Below are 22,611 nucleotides of genomic sequence, written 5' to 3'. Positions count from 1 at the left end.
ATAAGGATTCCACGGAGTCCCTGAGGCGGCGGCGAGTGCGGGGGTCACAGGAAGTACAAGAAGATAGCGCCCCCGTCCCCGGGACAGTCAACGTCTTGAATGGGCGGTGGAACCCTCATGGTTCTTTGGTCTTACTCCTGAGATGAGTCTGTGGTGGTTGAGGCAGGCTTGAACTTTGATCTCAGTTTTCTGATGACATGTTTGATTACTGGAAGACTTTTTTTGCTAGCTTTTTTATCTTCTCATTTTCATGTGGTGGGGCGGGGTCCAGAATATAGTGTGATTTGGAGAAGTTTCTCGCCCTGGTGGAGGCGATCCACGGTGGTCTGAATGCTCGGCAGTTGGATGTCGCAGTCCTTTCAGGCGCTCAAGAGTTGGGATGGGGGGGGTTGGAGTTGGGAGAGGAGGGTGGAGGGGGGTTTGGAGCTACCATGATTGTTGGGTTCAACTTGTTTGTTCTCGATTTATTTGTGTGTACCAGGTACTTGGGACAAGGCTTGTATGAAGGCCTCTGGCCAGATGCGAATGAGTCACCAGGCTGTCCTAATGAGTGAGTTTGTCCATTCTCTGTCGGTGGGGTCCCTAAATGGGCCGGGCTTGAAGTCTCCGACAAAGAGGTCTTTGGTGCTCAGAGTTTCTGAGGTTAAAACTTCATTTTCTCTGTGCAGGAGTCCCACTGGATTAAGGGGAGGGAGCCCGTTTTCAAATCCAGGGCTATTCAGCAAATATTTCGATCATCATATGTGACAGAGGCGGGGGGTGGTGCTCATGGTCTCTCCGGACGCATATTTTTCTCCTAGAGCATATCCGGAGGTGCGTTATGTTATGGTTAAGGGGGAGGTGAAGGGTCGGTTGTTCACTTTTGTGGGGGGTACATGCCCCAAATGAAGAACAAGATGTGTTTTGGCAGGGGATGGGAGGGAAAATCAGGGATTTTGCTGAGGGAGCGATAATAGTTAGGGGAGATTTTAATATGGTTTTGAGCCTGGACAGAGATGGGAAATCTCCTAACCTGTGCCCTGACCTTAGATCCCAAATGAAATTGGCGGATTCTTTCCGGAGGGTTAATGAGGATTTAGGCCTTGTTGATGCCCACCCCGCTGATAGCAATCGGGATCCTCTCCACACCTATTTTTCCTCAGTACATCAGTCTTTTTCTAGGATCGATTATGTGCTGGTAGATTCCTCGATCCATGAATACATTTCTGACTTCAATGTAGAGCCCATCCCGTGGTCTGACCATGATCTGGTTCGTATCAACCTGGGGATTCCCCCAGTGGCCCAGAGCAAGTCACGGTGGATATGTAATGACTCCCTCCTAATGGATAGGGAACTGCGGCAGTCTCTTCTGGTCTCGATCACTGAATTTTTTTGTTTAAATGACAATGGGGAGGTGGAGGTTAGAGGGGTGTGGGAGGCGTTCAAAGCCACGGCCAGGGGTGTTCTAATGGAAATGGGTGCTAGGAAGAAGAGGGAGAGGTCTGGGGAAGAGCGAAAATTGAGGGAGCAGATTCTAGCTATCCAACCGGGGGGTAAGTTGAGATTGCAGATGGATTCAGGCAAGCGCGAAAAACTCCAACATCTTAGAGCGAAACTGTCCGCCCTCCTTGTTGGTCAGACGGAGAAGAAACTTGCGTTCCTGAAACAGCGTTATATGGAGAACGGGGAAAAGGCGGACAAGATCCTGGCTTGGAGGCTCAGGGAACTTCGTAACAGTAGGCAAGTTAATTCTATTTCTGGCCAGGGGGGTGAAAAGTTGCTTGGGGATAATCAAATTGCAGAACAATTTAAGGTGTACTACGAAAAACTTTATGCTTCTGAGTACATCGGGGATGGGTCCGAAGTGGATTGTTTTTTTGAATCACTCCCAATTCCCTGTCTAGCGCGAGAGAGTTCGGCCTCCTTGGAGCTTCCCATCTCTCCCCAGGAGGTTATTGATGCTATTGCATCTCTAAAGAATGGTACGGCTCCAGGGGATGACGGATTCACGGCCTGTTTTTTCAAAACATTTCGCTCCACCTTGGCTCCGTTCTTGGCTAGGGTGTATAATTCTGCCTTGGATACTGGCTGTCTTCCCCCTTCCATGATGTCGGCTCTCATTGTGGTCATTCCGAAGGAAGGGAAGGACCCTTCGTTATGTCAGTTCTATAGGCCCATTTCATTGCTAAATGTTGACCAGACTCCTGGCGACCAGGCTGTCGAGACTCATCCCCTCTTTGGTTCACGGAGACTAGGTGGGCTTTGTCCCCGGACATCAGGGGTCTCACAATATTAGGAAAACGGTAGACCTGATGTATGAGGAGTCCAAGCGGGAGTCTGAGGCTTACCTCCTCTCGCTAGACTCTGAAAAAGCTTTTGACCGTGTAGAGTGGTCATATATGGGGAAGGTGCTCCGTAAAATGGGTATTGGTGATCAATTTTGTGGATGGGTTTCGGCCTTGTACAATGCTCCCTCAGTGCGGGTTTTAGTTAATGGTTTTACTTCTCGGGGCTTCTCACTTTCCAGAGGAACTTGTCAGGGTGCCCTCTTTCTACCCTTTTATATGCTCTGGATATGGAGCCCTTTGCCATCGCGGTTAGAAACAATGAGATGATTTCTGGGGTGCGGTGTAGGGACTTCGAATTGAAATTGTCTCTTCACAGATGACATCTTAGTGTGTTTGTCTGGGATTAACGGCTCCCTTCCTCGGTTGTTAGAGCTGATTCGTGGTTTCGGAACGTTCTCTGGGCTCAAAATCAACGTTTCCAAATCCTGTATTATGCCCATGGGTAAGTTGGACAGTGATATTACTGGTAAAATGGAGATGTTTGGGATGCGGATAGAGAGAGTTAGTACTAGGTACATGGGCACTAATATTCCTAGAGATCTGAGTAGGATTTTTGAGTTAAATTTTCCTCCCCTGTTGGCTAAGATTGGTGGTAATCTGGATAGGTGGTCTCCCCTCACGCTTTCTTGGTTTGGGCGCATGGTTTCTGTGAAGATGAATGTGCTCCCCAGACTTCTTTATCTCTTCTCCTCTCTTCCTTGTATCATTCTGGACTCGTTCTTTGCATCTCTTCGAATGCGTCTTCTTTGCTTTGTGTGGGTTGGCAAGAGAGCTAGAGTAAAATTTGATACCTTGTCCCTCCCAAAGGCGTTCAGAGGATTTGGCCTGCCGGACTTCAAGCTGCGAGTGATGCTAGAGCATCTGCGGGATGACCTCAGGACGTACTGGACGTACGTTGAAGATGTGCAGGTTCACCCTCACAAGGTTAGGGATTTGCTCTGGGTCCCTCCTCGCTCTCTACCTTCGGTTGCTAAATCCCATCCGATCCTATCGGTTCTTTGGGCGCTGTGGAGACCAAACGGGGACAACAAGCTACTCTCGTCATGGCCCTCCCCCCTGTCTTCCTTGTGGGGTCCTCCGCTTGATTTGGGGACCATGGGTTTTCGAGGGACGCAGTTGTGGTCAGACCAAGGGATGGAGAGGGCCACACAATTGTTTCACCAGGGAGGTTTAATTGATTTCGCTCAATTATCAGAAATGCTTCCAGAGAAGCCTCTTTCTATTTTTGATTGTTTGCGGCTGAAGGGTATTCTTACTCAAGCAGACTGGGTGGCTTCCCTCTCTCGTACTTTGACCTCTTTTGAAAAAGTCTTTGTGGAAGCCAAGTCTAGGAAGGGGTCTCTTTCTAAACTCTACAATGTGTTAATTACGGCTGATCTGGAAGGTAGGCAGACATTCAAGGGTGCATGGGAGGAGAGGCTGGGCGCAACCCTTGATGACCATGCTTGGGATTCTGTTTTCAGGTCAATTTTTGGGGGGGAAGCTCTATAGTGCAGCCATGGAGCACAACTTTAAGATTCTTCACTCTTGGCATCGGCCGCCCGTTTCCCTGTCCAAAATGTTCCCCGGTGTATCTCCTAGGTGTCCTAGGGCTTGTGCTGGCAGAGGAACCTGGTTCCATATGTGGTGGGAGTGTCCGGTTATACAGGTTTACTGGACGGAGTTGCTGAATTGGATTAAAGACATCTTTCCTGGGAACTTGTCCCTCCCTGCATCCTATGGAGATTTTATTGGGTACCCCTAGGCCGGAGTGCGAGGAATCGCCCTTTTCTAGGGTGGTGGGTGCAATGTTGAGGGCTGGGAGAATGGCTCTAGCCCAGAAGTGCAAGAGTTCTCAGGCCCCAACGAAAGCGGAATGGTTCAATAAACTTTTTGCAATTTTTACATATGAGAAACTCGCAGCCATTGTCGATGATAACATGTCTTTCTTTTTGCAGGATTGAACTATTGTGCTTTTGAGCGCAGACTGTGAAGCCTTGAGGCTCTAAGATCTTGGGCCCTGAACGGAGCTTGATGAGGGGAGGGTGGAGTGGGATTTGGTCTTCAGTTGGAATGTATCACCCGATGTTTTGTGTTTTTATTATTATTTTTTTTTTTTTGTTTGGGCCCTTGCTTGGTGATAGAGATGTGTTGTTAAACAGCCTTAATGGATTCTAGGTCTTTGCCTCAGCCCTGGTGTACCTTTTGTGTTTGTCTTGTTGAACCCTGTGTAGCTCACTGTTTGGGGTGGAGGGTGTTTTGGGAGGGGTAAGTGGGGGGAGGAGGGGAAGGGTTATTACATGTTGTTTAGATTGGGCCCTTCTTTTTGATTCTCGTTAGATGTACATTAGTGTTGGTCTTGATGTTGAAAACATTTAATAAATACAAAGTGGAAAAAAAACAAAAGGAGAAAAAGAAACCTGGCAGGAGAGTACACAAGGTATCCTAACATAACAAAGTCCAAGAGCCAAGTTGTTTTGTGTGCCAGTCGTGTTGATGCTCAAGAGACTGATAATCCTGAATGGAAACCAGAGACGAGAGAAATACAGAGGGAAGAGAATCACCCCCTGGAGAAAGGAACTCTATCATTTTGCAACTTTTTGTGTTGGAGTTGCGCATTTTTTTTTCTCAATATTTCTACAGCGCTCAAGGCCAAAGACCTTTTCCCTTTTCACTTTAGAGTTTATTTGTTAGAATGTGAAGGTCTGAAGAGAAATTTGGGCACAGGACATTTTATTTTGGAAATTCCGACTGCAAACAGATCCTTAGTTTTGGTTTTAGGTAGGGAAAACTCCTCTAGAGCAGGGACTTGGAGGCATTTCACAACCCCCTTTTTACTTTAATAAAAGTCTTTGACGGAAAAAAAAAAAGAAAAAAAAACGGGCTCAACTACGGCATCTCGTCAGCAGCTGAAGTCTTTCACAACGCCACACAGGGAGCCCTGGCAGGACTGCCTGGATCCCTAAACATGAGTGACGATATGCTAATCCATGCCAAGTTGGAGGGCGAACACATGGAGCGCCTCAAAGTGCTGACCAGAATTCAGTCTCTCAGGCTGATCCTTCATCCCGAAAAATGTGAATTCCTTAAAAAGAAAATGGAGTTCTTTGGCTTTATTTTCCAAGAGGGAGGACTGTCGGCCGATCCAGCCAAGGTAAGAGACATACAGGAGGCGAGAGCGCCAGAATCCGTTTCTGAAGTAAGAAGCTTCTTAGGAATGGTCACTTACTGTGGCTGCTTCATTGAGAACCTGGCGACACTCTCCGGGCCTCTGCGCAACTTTACAAAGTTGTCCACAACGTGGAGATGGACGGCCCTAGAGTAGAAATCTTTTGATGATATCAAGGCGGCTCTGTCAGGAGATTGTACCTTGACTTTCTTCGACCCAGGAAAAAAAAAAATCATAGTGGGTTCCAGCCCGTTCGGCCTAGGGGCCATACTCCCACAAACCAACCAGAAAGGCACCCTGCACAATGTTGTTCATGCCTGCAGGGCCCTCTCCACAACAGAACAGAGGTACTCCCAGATCGAGCGAGAGGTGCTGGCGGTACTGTGGGGATGTTGTCATTTCCACGTATATATCTACGGGAAACCAGTCTGCGTAGTTATGGATCACAAGCCCCTACTCTCTATTATGACAGGAGACCTGGCAAATCCACCATTGCAAATTGAGAAATGACTGCTCCCCCTGCTAGAGTACAGTGTCAACCTGGTGTACCGGCCAGGGCAGAACAGTGCAGCGTACTACCTGTCCAGACACCCGCAGGCCAGAAGCAAGGTTGCCCAAGAGGATGTCTGAGGCAGAAGAGTACATGAAGATGGTCATGGAAGGGACAATCACCAAGTCTATGGAAATTGACGAACTCTGAACAGCATCGAAACACGATGGCTGTTTCCAACTCCTACAAGAAGTAATGGAATAAGGCCAGTGAAAATCAGTCCTGGAAAAAATAGATAACGGGACACAGGAAGCCAAAACCATGCTAGAACGACTATGGAAGTTGAAGAATGAACTCCCATTTGCAGACAATGGCCTCCTCTTAAGAGGTGCCCAAATGGTGGTGCGCATGTAGCGAACAGAGAGCAATTGCCCTGGCACAACATGGGCCACAAGGGGCTGCGAAAACAAAAAGCCAACTTCAAGTCTGGTTCCCGAGTGGAAGAATTCCTACGGGCCTGCAAATGGTGTCAGGCGGCTGCTCCTAAAGTTAAGGAACCCATTATTCAGTGCATGCCAAGGAGCGAGGAACCTTGGAGTGTGTCCACATGGATTTTGGATCGGAGCAGCAGGACTCGCACTTCCTTGCGATGGTAGACCAGTGGTCCCACTATCCCGAAAGTAGAATTTATACCCTCATTAGCCCTACACGATGTGGTGTTGGCGATGCAAAGAGTGTGTGCCACCCACGGGTTCCCTAGGTCAGTGTGTTCAGGCAATGGACCACCAGTTTAGAGCTCTGGCCTAGAAGAGCTTCTAGCAGAAGGGGGAATCGCACACCGGAAGATCACTCCAGTCTGGCCTTCTGCAAATGGAGAGGCAGAGCACTTCCTGCGCACTTTGAAAAAGACCTTCCGAATTGCACTTGGCCAAGGGCTGTGTAAGCGAAGAGCATTCTTCAAATTCCAGCTCGAATACAGAACAGCCCCACACTGCTCTGCAGGAGTTGCTCCGGTGGAAGCCCTCTTCCAGAGGTGCCCCTGCATTCTCGTCCCGGAACTAGAAGGGGAGAGCTCGGGGTATTGTAGACCACAAGAAAGTCTGCACCGAGAGAGAGACACTGACCAGGAGGGGAAAACGCATGCCGAGGACTGCAAGAACATGACCTCGCTGTAGGCGACATGGTTTTAGTGCAAACTCAAAACCCAGCAGGGAAGAACTCCCTTATACACGAACTAACACCACTCAAGGTGGTTAGAGTAAAAGCATCACAAGTGACGGCAGCAGATGACGTTACATGTCACGATATGCAGGAGGATAAATACGGGTCCGCTTGGAGCCTTCAACAGCAGGAGCGGGGACCTGCTGCAATCGGATACGTGTGAGTGTCTCCTTTACGCGACCCCCTCAGCAACAAGAGTGGGCCTCCCCAGCGATATAACAGTGCCCAAGCAGTCTATTCAAATAAACGCAATCCAGCCAGCAAGATGGCTCAGTAATAAGCGACACATGTATGGTGTCCCTGCAAACGCATCTCCGCTTGTAGCAATTCGCAGATCGCTGCTGACTGAGCTGGGCTTGACTGCTCGGGAATAGGCTGTGTGTCAAGCAGTCTGTGACATAAAGAAAGCTAATCCAGCACCTGCGAGATGGCGCAATGACGTCTGACACTGGATGTCTACTGGCTGGGTACTAGGTTCGAATCCTACGCAGGGGGGAAATACAAACAAACAAAAAAAAGATAGGCCTTTCATGTAGTCCTGGAACGTACTCCAGGAAAGTAAACACTTAACTATTACATTTGTAGTGGCCACCCAGTGATTGTCTGCTTTTGATTGCGTCCATGAAGTGTGAGCAGTGTAAAACGTGAAACTCTGCCTGCTTGGAACTGCTCTGTTTGACAGCAAGGAGCAGTAAGCAAAATCAAGACGTACAGTGTCAGGCGGGAGCCTAGCAGGGACGAGGGTTGGGATCCGGATGGCGAACATGGGGATTAGTCCGTCGTCATTTTCTATGATTTCGGGTAAATCAGGAGTGTCTAATTTCCACGGACAGAGGTTCTTGGATTTCTCCTGCTTTCGCAATCGGAAGCACCATGCATGATTGGTTTTTGCTACTCTTAGGTTTGTTTTAATAACGGTCACTTTGGCTTAAACCTGCATCCCATCTCCCAGCAGTCACAGGGTGGGCGAGTATCCAGCAGACCTAAGTGGGAGGATCATGAACATTCACCATTTAAAATATCACTGACGCTTGCCTGTAGAACTGGGATTCTCAACAAAAATGTAAAAAGCAACGCATGTCTTACTCCCCAAGAGTAAATGATGGTTTTTAGAGTGGCTTGGGCAAGTGCGAATTTTGTGCCCTGAGGAGAGTAGCATGGTGCTGGATTGCGGAGTATGAATTACGCCTTTCTTTTACCTTGCAGTCGTTTTGCCTTATAAGTGTAGGGCTAGCTGCCTGTATGAGGAAAAAAGCTATTAGCATGGATGTATGTGTGTTGGCACTTTCTTCGGCATTTGTAGGAGAATATATCTGTCAGTACTATGACTAGTAGCAAAATATGTCATCTAATTTATTGTCAAATTATAAAAGTCCTTTCTGTCTGGAAAAAAAACCTCTGTCAGCATTGTAGTGGGTCATTTTATTACATCTATTAAGAATCTTCTAATAAAAACGTCTTAACCAAGTGGCCTTCAGCCACTTTATTTCTTTTGTATTTCAAAGTTGAAGACTTTTTAAATTACATGGTATTGTTTTCTTAACATAAATTAGACTATAAGAAACATTATTTGAATTGTATTATGATTTATGAGGGAAAAAATGATCTATAAAAGAAATATATGAATGGGACAACATGCCTCCCTGAAGAAAAAAAGCCCCAACTGTTGGTTTTGCCAGTGCTGCTTGTTTTTGCACCATCAAGGTAGTTTGTCTTGTTTTTTTTGCCATTTTCTTTTTACTTGTGACATTTTTCACTTTACCTTATATTTGTTTCCCTCTCTGTTCTGGGACTTCTGTTGAAGTGTGGACACGTTATTGAGGAAGGGCACAGTGCTTACGTGCACACGCTCTGTAAAACACGGCTCTACAGCGACAAGCTTTGCTGTTGACAGTTTGTAATTGATTTTGTAACAGGTGCAGGACTACTTGAAGCGATTCGAGAGCATACCAGACATGCTGGAACTGGACCATCTGACGGTTTCTGGAGATGTGACATTTGGAAAGAACGTTTCGCTAAAGGTAGGTCATATTGGAGGAGAATATGATTATTCTCTGCAAAAATGTTTTTATTCTGCGCACAGTTACCGCACGCTCAGTGGCCCATGCCACACCCTGTGCTACATGTTGAGGCGAATAAGTGTCGAAACAGGTCTTAAAATGGTCTGGGGTCTTCATCGCAGCAGGCTCAAAATATTGCCCTCAAGCTGGGACTCTGCTATTGCTCTCTGACCCGATTCACCCACATGAAGTCAATGAAAAGGGCATGGGTGACAATACTGCTTTCCCCAGTAGGCGTCATTGCCACTCATGTTTAGAATCACGTGATCAATTTTAGCTATTGGGTTACATTGTTTTGTAATACACTGAAGGGAAATTTAAGATGAAGAACAAAAGGTTTGATTTTTGCAACATAAAGGCGTGTCATTCAAATAGTTTAAGAACAGTAGTACCTACAAATCATGTATTTCCTAAGAAAGAACTGAGAGGAGGAACCTGAGTTGACCTATGTTACATTTTTTTATATATGAATATTCTTTTTTAGTCCATTTTATGACGGATTACAGAAATTATATTTAGTACACTCCAGGAAGTGTCAGCAGGTGTCCGCAGGGGACGCCAAGGAAGCCAGCAACCAACAGACACCACCAAAACCGTGAGTGTGGAATGGGTAGGGGAGTAGAGCAATCACTCCACTCCAGAAAGCCCACGCCACTCTATCTTACCACCAAATAACATAGATTGCCATAATGTTAGCATGTCCACTCCTAGACAGAATTTGTGAAAGTTAGCATGTCCACTCCTAGACGGAATTGTGAAAGTTAGCATGTCCACTCTAGAACTGTGAAAGTTAGCATGTCCACTCCTAGACGGAATTGTGAAAGTTAGCATGTCCACTCCTAGACGGAATTGTGAAAGTTGGCATGTCCACCCCTAGATGGAATTGTGAAAGTTAGCATGTCCACTCCTAGACGGAATTGTGAAAGTTGGCATGTCCACTTCTAGACGGAATTGTGAAAGTTGGCATGTCCACTCCTAGACGGAATTGTGAAAGTTGGCATGTCCACTCCTAGACGGAATTGTGAAAGTTGGCATGTCCACTCCTAGACGGAATTGTGAAAGTTAGCATGTCCACTCCTATACGGAATTGTGAAAGTTAGCATGTCCACTCCTAGACGGAATTGTGAAAGTTAGCATGTCCACTCTAGAACTGTGCAAGTTAGCATGTCCACTCCTAGACGGAATTTGTGAAAGTTAGCATGTCCACTCTAGAACTGTGAAAGTTAGCATGTCCACTCCTAGACGGAATTGTGAAAGTTAGCATGTCCACTCCTAGACGGAATTGTGAAAGTTGGCATGTCCACTCCTAGATGGAATTGTGAAAGTTAGCATGTCCACTCCTAGACGGAATTGTGAAAGTTGGCATGTCCACTTCTAGACGGAATTGTGAAAGTTGGCATGTCCACTCCTAGACGGAATTGTGAAAGTTAGCATGTCCACTCCTATACGGAATTGTGAAAGTTAGCATGTCCACTCCTAGACGGAATTGTGAAAGTTAGCATGTCCACTCTAGAACTGTGCAAGTTAGCATGTCCACTCCTAGACGGAATTTGTGAAAGTTAGCATGTCCACTCTAGAACTGTGAAAGTTAGCATGTCCACTCCTAGACGGAATTGTGAAAGTTGGCATGTCCACTCCTAGACGGAATTGTGAAAGTTGGCATGTCCACTCCTAGATGGAATTGTGAAAGTTAGCATGTCCACTCTAGAACTGTGAAAGTTAGCATGTCCACTCCTAGACGGAATTATGAAAGTTAACATGTCCACTCTAGAACTGTGAAAGTTAGCATGTCCACTCCTAGACGGAATTATGAAAGTTAGCATGTCCACTCTAATACTGTGAAAGTTGGCATGTCCACTCCTAGACGGAATTGTGAAAGTTAGCATGTCCACTCCTAAACGGAGTTGTGAAAGTTAGCATGTCCACTCTAGAACTGTGATAGTTAGCATGTCCACTCCTAGACGGAATTATGAAAGTTAGCATGTCCACTCTAAAACTGTGAAAGTTGGCATGTCCACTCCTAGACGGAATTGTGAAAGTTAGCATGTCCACTCTAAAACTGTGAAAGTTGGCATGTCCACTCCTAGACGGAATTGTGAAAGTTAGCATGTCCACTCTAAAACTGTGAAAGTTAGCATGTCCACTCCTAGACGGAATTGTGAAAGCTAGCATGTCCACTCCTAGACGGAATTGTGAAAGTTCGCATGTCCAATCTAGAACTGTGAAAGTTAGCATGTCCACTCCTAGACGGAATTGTGAAAGCTAGCATGTCCACTCCTAGACGAAATTGTGAAAGTTAGCATGTCCACTCTAAAACTGTGAAAGTTGGCATGTCCACTCTAAAACTGTGAAAGTTGGCATGTCCACTCCTAGACGGAATTGTGAAAGTTAGCATGTCCACTCTAAAACTGTGAAAGTTAGCATGTCCACTCCTAGACGGAATTGTGAAAGCTAGCATGTCCACTCCTAGACGGAATTGTGAAAGTTCGCATGTCCAATCTAGAACTGTGAAAGTTAGCATGTCCACTCCTAGACGGAATTGTGAAAGCTAGCATGTCCACTCCTAGACGAAATTGTGAAAGTTAGCATGTCCACTCTAAAACTGTGAAAGTTGGCATGTCCACTCCTAGACGGAATTGTGAAAGTTAACATGTCCACTCTAAAACTGTGAAAGTTGGCATGTCCACCCCTAGATGGAATTGTGAAAGTTAGCATGTCCACTCTAAAACTGTGAAAGTTAGCATGTCCACTCCTAGACGGAATTGTGAAAGTTGGCATGCCCACTCCTAGATGGAATTGTGAAAGTTAGCATGTCCACTCTAGAACTGTGAAAGTTAGCATATCCACTCTTAGACGGAATTTGTGAAAGTTAGCATGTCCACTCTAGAACTGTGAAAGTTAGCATGTCCACTCTAGAACTGTGAAAGTTAGCATGTCCACTCCTAGACGGAATTGTGAAAGTTAGCATGTCCACTCTAGAACTGTGAAAGTTAGCATGTCCACTCCTAGACGGAATTGTGAAAGTTGGCATGTCCACTCCTAGATGGAATTGTGAAAGTTAGCATGTCCACTCTAGAACTGTGAAAGTTAGCATGTCCACTCCTAGACGGAATTATGAAAGTTAACATGTCCACTCTAGAACTGTGAAAGTTACCATGTCCACTCCTAGACGGAATTGTGAAAGTTACCATGTCCACTCCTAGACGGAATTATGAAAGTTAGCATGTCGACTCTAATACTGTGAAAGTAGGCATGTCCACTCCTAGACGGAATTGTGAAAGTTAGCATGTCCACTCCTAAACGGAGTTGTGAAAGTTAGCATGTCCACTCTAAAACTGTGAAAGTTGGCATGTCCACTCCTAGACGGAATTGTGAAAGTTAACATGTCCACTCTAAAACTGTGAAAGTTGGCATGTCCACTCCTAGACGGAATTGTGAAAGTTAGCATGTCCACTCTAAAACTGTGAAAGTTAGCATGTCCACTCCTAGACGGAATTGTGAAAGCTAGCATGTCCACTCCTAGACGGAATTGTGAAAGTTCGCATGTCCAATCTAGAACTGTGAAAGTTAGCATGTCCACTCCTAGACGGAATTGTGAAAGCTAGCATGTCCACTCCTAGACGAAATTGTGAAAGTTAGCATGTCCACTCTAAAACTGTGAAAGTTGGCATGTCCACTCTAGACTGAATTGTGAAAGTTAGCATGTCCACTCTAAAACTGTGAAAGTTGGCATGTCCACTCCTAGACGGAATTGTGAAAGTTAACATGTCCACTCTAAAACTGTGAAAGTTGGCATGTCCACCCCTAGATGGAATTGTGAAAGTTAGCATGTCCACTCTAAAACTGTGAAAGTTAGCATGTCCACTCCTAGACGGAATTGTGAAAGTTGGCATGCCCACTCCTAGATGGAATTGTGAAAGTTAGCATGTCCACTCTAGAACTGTGAAAGTTAGCATATCCACTCTTAGACGGAATTTGTGAAAGTTAGCATGTCCACTCTAGAACTGTGAAAGTTAGCATGTCCACTCTAGAACTGTGAAAGTTAGCATGTCCACTCCTAGACGGAATTGTGAAAGTTAGGATGTCCACTCTAGAACTGTGAAAGTTAGCATGTCCACTCCTAGACGGAATTTGTGAAAGTTAGCATGTCCACTCTAGAACTGTGAAAGTTAGCATGTCCACTCTAGAACTGTGAAAGTTAGCATGTCCACTCCTAGACGGAATTGTGAAAGTTCGCATGTCCACTCCAAAACTGTGAAAGTTGGCATGTCCACTCCTTGGCGGAATTGTGAAAGTTAGCATGTAAAAGTTGCATTTAGAAAGTGTGCCCTACAGCCTCTCCGTCAAGCTTAGAAATGTGCCCAATAGCCTCTCTGGTAAATTGAATTTAGATGTGTGCCCAAGATCCTCTGTGAAAGATGCATTTAGAAATGAGCCCAATAGCCACTCTATGAAAATTGCATTCAGTAGTGTGCCCAATAGACACTCTGGAAAGCCGCATTTAGAAATGAACCCAATAGACACTCTGGAAAGTTCCATTAGAAGTGTGCCCAATAACCTCGCTGTGAATTTAGTAGTGTTCCCAATAACCACTCTGTGAAAGTTGCTTTCAGAAGTGTGCCCAACAACCCCTCTGTGAAATTTAGAGGTGTACCCATTAGCCGCAATGAGTTACATTTAGAGGTGTGCCCAATAGCCTCCCTGGTAAATTGAATTTAGAAATGTTCCTAATAGCCTCGCTGGAAAACTGAATTTGGAAGTATCCCCAATAGCCTCGCTGGAAAATGAAGTTAATAGTGCGCCCAGTAGCCTCTCTGTGGAAAATTGAATTTAGATATGGGCCCAATATCCTCTGTGAAAGCTGCATCTAGAAGTGTGCCCATTAGCCACACTGTGAAAGCTGCATTTAGAAGTGCTACCAATAGCATCCGTGAAAGTTGATTATAGAAGTGTATCCAATAGACACCCTGGAAAGTCTCAAGTAGAAGTTTGCCCAATAACCTCTCTGAAAAATTGAACTTAGAAATGTAGCCCAGTAGACGCTCTGTGAAAATTTGCATTTAGAAGTGTACCCAATAGCCTCCGCGAGTGTTACACTTAGAAGTGTGCCTAGTAGCCTCGCTGATAAACTGAATTTAGAAACGTTCCCAATAGCCTCTGTATGGAAAATTATACTTAGAAGTTCGCCCGGTAGCCTCTCTGTGAAAGTGATTTTAGAAGTTTGCACATTGAAAGAGCATATAACCATTCTTACCACACCCCACGCTTACTCTCTCCTTTACATCACCACTCAACTAGAACACAGAGATACTATGACACCATTCGGTATAACTGTTCCCATACGAACATCCACCGCTTACTCCACATCATTCTATGTAAACACTGCTGGTCTCACACCCCCAGCCAGGCGTTCTCCTCAGGCCTAACGCAGCCACATCCGTTCCGGATAAATCCTGCCAGAACGAACACATTCTCCTGATCTCTCAACCACCACACCTACCAATAAGAATCAGCTAATACTTTGTGTACCGCACGAGCTGCACACATATCCGGTGCACACACGCACCTTTTGACTCTCCCTACTCTCTCTACTGATCTGAACTTCGGTTCCCAAGGGCGTTCAACCTACCAGCGCCTTCAGACCATACCAATGGTATATAAGGCGCTATATAAGTGCAAAATAACAATAACAATATCGGGTTTTAGGCCGCCCCTTGAGTCGCATAGGCCGCACAGCTTTTCACGGTTCCTTGGCAACTTGCGATTTGACAATCTTTGCACTGGCCCCCATAAAGGGTTTCTCAACTCGTGTCGGCCCAACCCCTTTCATTGATTTCCCCACTTATAACACGGATCGAATCTGGCACAAGGCAGCATTACTCTTTACAACTCCTGCTGGCTTGGAGGGTAGACTTACTGGAATACATATCATTTTAGGATTTATATTATGTTGGAAATGCTGCTGGTGGCAAATTACTGTTCCATTTAGGCTAGTTCTATTGCCTGGTAATTTACCACTGGCAGTGTAAAGGGAGCCAGCAGAAGCGTCACTGGATGCCAGTCGAAGCCAGGCTAACGCACAACTACACTGTTTCGTGCTCAAACGTATAGAGCAAAAAAGTGCCTTTTTACCACTGCAGTTTCTTGTAATAGTTGGGCACCTCTGCAGCATGTTTCTGTGGTGTTGTACTGCGCAGCAGAAAGGAGGGTGAGCAGCCTCAGTCGCAGAGGACCCTGCTCCACCATATGTAATGTGACCGACCACTACAGGAGAGTACATTTAAAAAACCGTTTAACACAAGAACAGATGTTATTCAGCGAGCAAGGCATCGTTTCACAGATGCCTACTCGGCTTTCGTTTCGTCAGAAAATGTATCCCTGCTACATATTGAATAGTGCATTGCTGTATACAGAAACGTTATGAAATGCCATTTTCTCTATCAACCAGTTGCTGCTATGATGAATCGTTTAAATAAATGAAAAAGCATGGAACCAGAGGTTAATATTTCTGTCACATTTACAATGACTGGAAAATATATGTCATTTAAATTTATCTCGGGAGGATAGCTCAAGGGCAACGTGCTCGCCTTGGAAGTAAGATGACACAGAGCATCACAGGTTCGATCCCCAAGTCTGCGCTTAGAAACCTCCGGGTATTAAGCGCGTTATAAATAATCTATCATATCAATGTATCTTTTATATATTTTAATGAATGCATTTATGCATTTTGTAAATAGATTAATTAAAACATTACATTACAGTGGATGCTACAATGATTTTGTAATGCACTTCATGAAATGAATTTCTTATGTAAAGTGTGCTGACTTGTATCCCAGCATAAATGTGCAAACTTTAGTTGTGACAAGTGTACTGGGTAGAGGCCTTCATTGCAGAATGGACGGCAGCCACCATACTTCCAGCTGTTATTGCAGTATTTTGCCACTGGCAGTAATTGCCCAAGTGGTAAAATCGACTCTGCTGAGTTGCCTATGGTTCAGATGTCGGTAGCAGTAAATGCGTTCCCACCTGCGGCTATAGTAAATTCCCATTAGCAATCTCCATTCTAGAACATAGCACCTGACAATGGTGGAATCACTGTGAAAAAGAAGATCAGCTCTCCGCTAGTATTAACAAATACAAACAGCGGCTGCAATGTGACGTATGTTTTGTGTGATAATGTACACTGAGGGCTCAGAAATGGGGACGGACACAAAGTGGTAATCTTCTCATTATCAGACATCTTTATTAAAATAAGTGTTCGATCAGTCTGTGCCTTGTTGTCAACATTATATAAACAGTTCTTGTGTCCAAAACATACTAATCTGACCCTCACACTGAAATGATCAATTAAGTGTAAGGAAAATGACTGACTTTTATATTTGGCAAAAAGTTTTATTATTAAAGTAAGTAGACACATTCAACAAACAATAGACTTTTACAAGGAGAGATCTTGGATCCAGAGGGTGGTTCCCTTCCCCTGGATATCTCAAGTAGAATGGTAGTGTATTTTCCAAACAGTTCCTTAGGGATGGCAAAAGTCTCTCGAACAACAGTTTCTTTGGTTCCTTATACGTGGTTCAGGAAGTTTCTATGCAGACAATATATATCACACACACCATTTAACTCTTTCTGGGTTTCTTTGCAATGAGTTCAAAAATGAAAGGGGTCTTATTTACAATGAGATGTTCCACATAGTGCTCTTTAATATATTGGCGAACTACGTGATGTACTTGTCCATCAGAAATCCTCCCGTGAGCTCTTTAAGTCTTTGCTTATACCCTCCCACCAGGTATTTGGATTCAAACAGGGAAAGGTCTTTGTTCAATTTCACAGCTTCCACTTGCCGGTTTTCTTAGTCTATAGCATATTTGTTTTGCCATGTGTTTTGCAAAAGTAGATGGGTTTCTTTCTATAACTTTAGTAGACTTCCTGGTATATTCCCTTGCCAGGAATCCTTTAGTAGCTTTGTCTGGTTCCTTGGTATACTCTCCAGCAAGGTATCTTCCCACAATTTTAACATACTTATTCAACTTCAACTTGCCTGGTGTTTTGACTGCAAGAGCTTCCTTTCATCTGGTTCTTTGATCCCCTCGTATACTCCCCTGCCAGATATCTTGCCACGATGTCCCATTCTTCCCTATATTTCAAATGGATTGCCTGGAATACTCCCCTGCCAGGAATCCCTCTCTGGGGTCTCACAGATCCCCTGGTATGCTTCTCTGCCAGGTATCGTTCTCAAAGTGTTCACTGCCTGATTTGTTTCTTTCACCAGGACTACTTTAAGTTCACTGTCTTCTAGTATAACAGCTGTATTACTTCACTGTGTTTAGTCTTCATTGGCTTGAGGCACTACTTTTTCCAACTTTCCCCACATTGATATTTCATATATGGAGACCTGTTCAAGTATTGTCTTTTAACTTCATCAACATTCATCTGCTTATGATAACTTGCTCCAACTGTCCCCATATTGACATCTCATACATGAGGATTTGTGCAAATTCTGTCTTTGTATTTCACTTGTTCGGTATTCAAAATAGTTTAAATTGCCCACATGCCTGTTGGTATGCCCCGGGGTCTCCAATTGCTCAGGCTAGACTCACCAGTATCTGGTAGCGTTCCAGACCTGTGGCATGTTGCTGTGGTGAAGCTTTTACTCGGGACAGTGGTTCCCGCTCTGCAGACCTTCTCTCAGCTCTCCTGCCAGCTCTGCGTTCAACCACCAGTAAGGCTGCTGCTGCTGCTTGGGACAACAACTGCGTCTCCAGTAGCTTTGCTGCTGCTGCCGGCTTCCCAGTGGTTATCCCACAGTACCTGCTGTCTTCTGTGGCCTCGCGCTATGCCGGTAGTTAATGCCTTTGAGCGTAGCTTGGAAGCAACTGCCTTCTCTAGCACCGTCTGTTACTGTACTGTTGCCTTCTCCCTCGGTTCTGCTTCCCGTTTCTCCCTTCTCCGACTCCTGTTTCAACGAGTACACCGTTTTTAAATGTCCCGCACACCTAGCATCATTACAACAGCTAGTCTGCATGTTTAGCTTGGTGTTTCCTTCAATCCATATTAATTCCTTCTTCCTCTTCCTCGTCTCAATACTTGAGGCTTTGTGGGAGTTGGATTCCATAGCATTTCTGGGACTTTTAAAAGTAACATTTGTTTTGTATTTTTGTTTGAAACAAAAACATGAGAGACAGGAGATTTTAGGTGTGTGTTGTGTATATGAGGCATGAATGATATTCTGCCTTGAGTGTTCTGCAGGAAGGGGTTTGGGGTTTTACAACGGGAGGGGAAGTGGAATAGTGACAAGAAGCCATCAACACCTTAGGAATTATGAGGTTTTCTTCCTCACAGAGGGAGGAATACTGCGTCTCTCCTGACGGGGTCACCACCTTCCCATGACGGCTGTCTCCTCCCACATGATCCTCCCTCATAATACCACCCCCAGGGTCAGGATCAGATAGCGGCTGCCATCCCCATGCCATGTGGGAGGAGATCTTTGACGGGGAATCAGTGATGACTCCACAGGATTCATCACAACACTAAGCTAATGATGGAGGAGTCATTTGTGGTAAATGCCTCCTATTCCTGCACCAGAAATATAGATGTGGTCAGCAGAAAGAAAATGTTTTCCAACTGATGAGTTTGAAGCACACTTATTTTACCAATGTGCCCACGCTACATGGAGCTGAAGCTTTTGCTGTTTAGAAAAGACCTTTGCAGGGGCCTATTCGAAGGGTGTTACCAGAACGGGGGTCTTGTTTCCACCAGTGCTCCTATGGGGTGGTACATATTTAGTTTTGGGAATATCGTAGGCATTAGTAAACTCCTGAAAGTGGACTGGTTGGACAGCGACAAATTTGGCATCACACCTCACTCCTGCACTGATGCAAGATATAGATTCGAATGGTGGCCATAAACCTTTCCAGGTGTAGTGGAAATGTCTGCAAACGCTTTCCATTTCAGAGCACTCTCATTTTTTGTTGGCTTTCTGACACAGCTGATTAGTTTTATTGGAGATGTGGGCCTCCAGTGCATCTGTATTCACCCTTAAATAAAGGGACATTATGTAGATTTCATTCTAGGTTCACTGATTTACCACATTGTGGGCCAATACTGTTTATAACACAGTGCGTTGTGTGTTGCTGTGAAGGCAGAGTCCTTCCAGTTTGCTGTAGCCTTACTTGTGGAGACCTTCAGTCTCTACTGCCAGGAGGCAGTCCTCATAAACCCCAGTATACGCAGAGCATGCAGTGTGTGTTGTGTGTTCCCATGTTCCTCTGGGCTTGCAATTGAATGGTCAACGGACTTATTTTGACTCTTAACCATCAACTCTTCTCAACTCCGAATCGTGGTGCACGTTTGAGAAGGTATTGTACTAGTACTTCTACTTGGCGTAGTTTAATAAGGTAACTGAAAATGTCATCAGACTGAACCGCGCTCAGCTCTAACTTCAATTCACAAAATTTGCACAATAATAATATTGCATTCAAATATGAACAGTGGCTTGTAGTGGTGAGTATTCAGATCTTGTTTATTCTGAACAGCCGACACGTGTTTCGACCTTCCAGGTCGTTCTCAAGGCTGTATAAGTTAAATTATATATGATTCAAGCAATTAAAAAATGCATGACACAACATTTTTTAAACATTTGTGTAAGCCGGGCAAACAAGCCCACAAACCAATCATGTTGCATAATGTGAAAACAAAAAGAAGAAAAGTCGATAACAAAAAACCATACCACACAGGATGTTGTCATCAGGGAGGTAGAAAATGTGCAAATCCAGTAAAATAATGAATAAAATATGATCAGTTATGGTATAAAACATACATCTCCAGATGATATCTATCAAAACTTTATCATTTCAATTTTCAATCCAGTGAATTGAAGAATATTGATTAGTGCTATAATAGGTGTGTACCCTTATTCAGTGAGCGAACAGAGTGAGCAAACCATTGTCCACATGCATTGAGAAAATGTCACCATGTGTGATGGTATACTAGATCCCATAGAATAGCTATAATTGAATGAATTGTAGTGTTTCGCGAGTATTTACAATCCAAAAGATATTTACAAATGGAAGGTACAGGTCTGGCTTACCCAGAATCAATTGTAGTATCTTTGAATCACTAAAAGGAAATGGTTTGTATATTAATCTGCTAATTGGTTCATATGTTACAGAATAATAAATTAAATTTACTTTAATGGGAAACATCAAAGAAGAGGGGTAATTACCTCAGGGATTCATAAATCCCAGTTCCGGTCCAGCTATGAAGAGTCTATATGTAGATGGCTATTAGTCCATCAAATGCGCAGATAATCTAGTAGTCCGTTGTGACTTTCAATGGTTCAAAGATTCTAAAAGTAAAATGTATCAGTGCCCCAGGATGCCGGCGCCAAAAGGAAAAAGAAATAAAAAAATGGGGAAAAAAGCGAACATGTTATCACAAAATAAAAAGGGTTCATTCAAATGTTTGCGCTTCTTTGGGAGTCTCTGCTGCTCGTCTAAAAGCTCTTGTTATCCCCCTAAACCAAAGATGGTAGGTAATGTGAGAAACCAGAGGGTGTCTCACCCGCTAGTCCCCGGGATCTCTCTCTCAGGTGGACAGGGCACGGCCCTTGCCTTTGGATCCAGTTCCTGGGGTGGACCAGTGCATGAGGATCACATGGTCAGGGGTCTTCGGGGAGTGGGGGCGAGACTGTCAATGGTGAGATGCAGTATCCCCCCCTATTTTGTTTATCTAACCATCCTATTTCTTTTAGGATTCCCCCGAGGTCCCAACTCCTACCCCCTTTTTTTTTTACACAAACACTGGGCAGAGGAGAGGGTGACTGAGAATAACAAGACTATCGCTAATCGGGACATGCAAAGTCAGGTACTTGACTCTAAGTGCATACACCTGATACCAATTAGATCTCTTCACACAAATAAAAGTCAGAACCTAGAAACACTCTAAGCAAGGCGGAACACGAATACGAGCAGAACTTCCAGCACGTCGAAAACCCCAAGAGTTCCCTACTGGAGGTCGTACAGGCTGCATAAGACACGTGGAGAAGGCCAGATCCCACCTCAGAAGGCTTCATTGTGTTTCAAGGATGCCAGCGACCCTCCAGAGTGAACGGCAGAGTTAGGGAAGCAAGGCCAAGCCTGTGGTACTAACCTTGATTTGTGAATTGGAAATCGTAAAACCAAGAAGGAAACGCACACAGCCGGTGAGTAGGCAGGCAACCTGTGAAGATCGGTGTGTGTGTTAAAGTTTAGAAGTAGCAACATTATATCGCAAGTGAAGGCTGCACGCGTGTGGATGAGACGTAAAGCATGGCAGACCTGTGAATGAATTTGAAGTAAGGACAGCTGTGAAATCAGCGATTCTAAGTAACAAAGTGGTCCGGCGAAAGGACGTAGCCCACTTAAAAGTCTCTGTGAAAGGACATTGAAGCGATAAAGCGAATGAACGGCAAAAGCGAAGTAAGAAAAATTTACTCCTAGAGAAGGGGAGAGTGAAAGTTAAACCTTTGAACTTTGAGTCGAAGTGGTGCTGCGATGGTCTGTAAAGAAAGCCACGCACATTCAAACGTCTTTGACATACGAAAGTGTTATGAGCCCGATAGAAGGAGACCAGAATTGTAATAATCTTGGGGAAGAGAGCCCCCTTGCATGTTTTTGTTGAACTTATTTGTGAAAGGTCTGAGCCCAACAGAGGGGAGCCTACGTGAACTTTTTGTTGAAACATTCGGAAGTGTGAAAAGAGACTTAAACGTGGAATGTCAGGTGTGCCTCGATCAACATTTTGGGACGGTTTGTGTTGAAAACCGAGCCAGAGTGTGTCATCCTGCCTAGAGGGTCTGCCTACTCCGTGAGGTCGAACATGGGGAGGAGAGCCGGTTCAACCATATTTATTCTTTGTGAGCATATGGCCCTTTGGATATCGTGCATGCAATGAATGGGGATGCAGAATAACTCCAACACCAAATAATCGAACCAACACAGGAAGATGGCAAAGGTTGCTGTTTTTAATATCAATTATCTAAAACAGGTAGTTGCAACGGACATTAATGGACGGTCGCTCGAGCTCTCAATGCATTTCACTTAAAAACATTTTATACAAAAAATACGTCAGACGTCAAGTGGAACATCTAAGTATACTTTCTATATGGGGTGGGATTGTGATTGACTATCTAGTGTCAGGTGAACAACTTATGCGTACCTCTAAAACATGTAATCTTCACCACTATTAAGTACACAGTAGATCATTGGTCTTCAAACTGTAAGACCCTTCATTATACGGCCATCCGTAATTGGTTGGCATGCTCGTGTCATGTCTGGAACATTCGGTTCAGTTAGCAGCACGTAATCTCAGACCCAGGTGCCAGGA

The 22,611-nt window shown here is 44.7% G+C and overlaps 1 protein-coding gene across 3 annotated transcripts in view; it reads left to right on the top strand.

The window, feature by feature from the left end:
- Positions 1-22,611, top strand: part of LOC138467888 (UTP--glucose-1-phosphate uridylyltransferase) — a 764,123-nt gene that overhangs the window by 633,531 nt on the left and 107,981 nt on the right. For all 3 annotated transcript variants that reach the window (XM_069608190.1, XM_069608189.1, XM_069608188.1), the window contains one exon: positions 9,103-9,207. In XM_069608190.1, coding sequence (XP_069464291.1) covers positions 9,103-9,207 — 105 coding nt within the window. The remainder of the gene's footprint in view (positions 1-9,102; positions 9,208-22,611) is intronic.

Source organism: Ambystoma mexicanum, chromosome 4q (assembly GCF_040938575.1).
Source record: "Ambystoma mexicanum isolate Mex_15411 chromosome 4q, UKY_AmexF1_1, whole genome shotgun sequence".
NCBI lineage: Eukaryota > Metazoa > Chordata > Amphibia > Caudata > Ambystomatidae > Ambystoma > Ambystoma mexicanum.
This window is presented reverse-complemented; position numbering and strand designations above follow the sequence as displayed.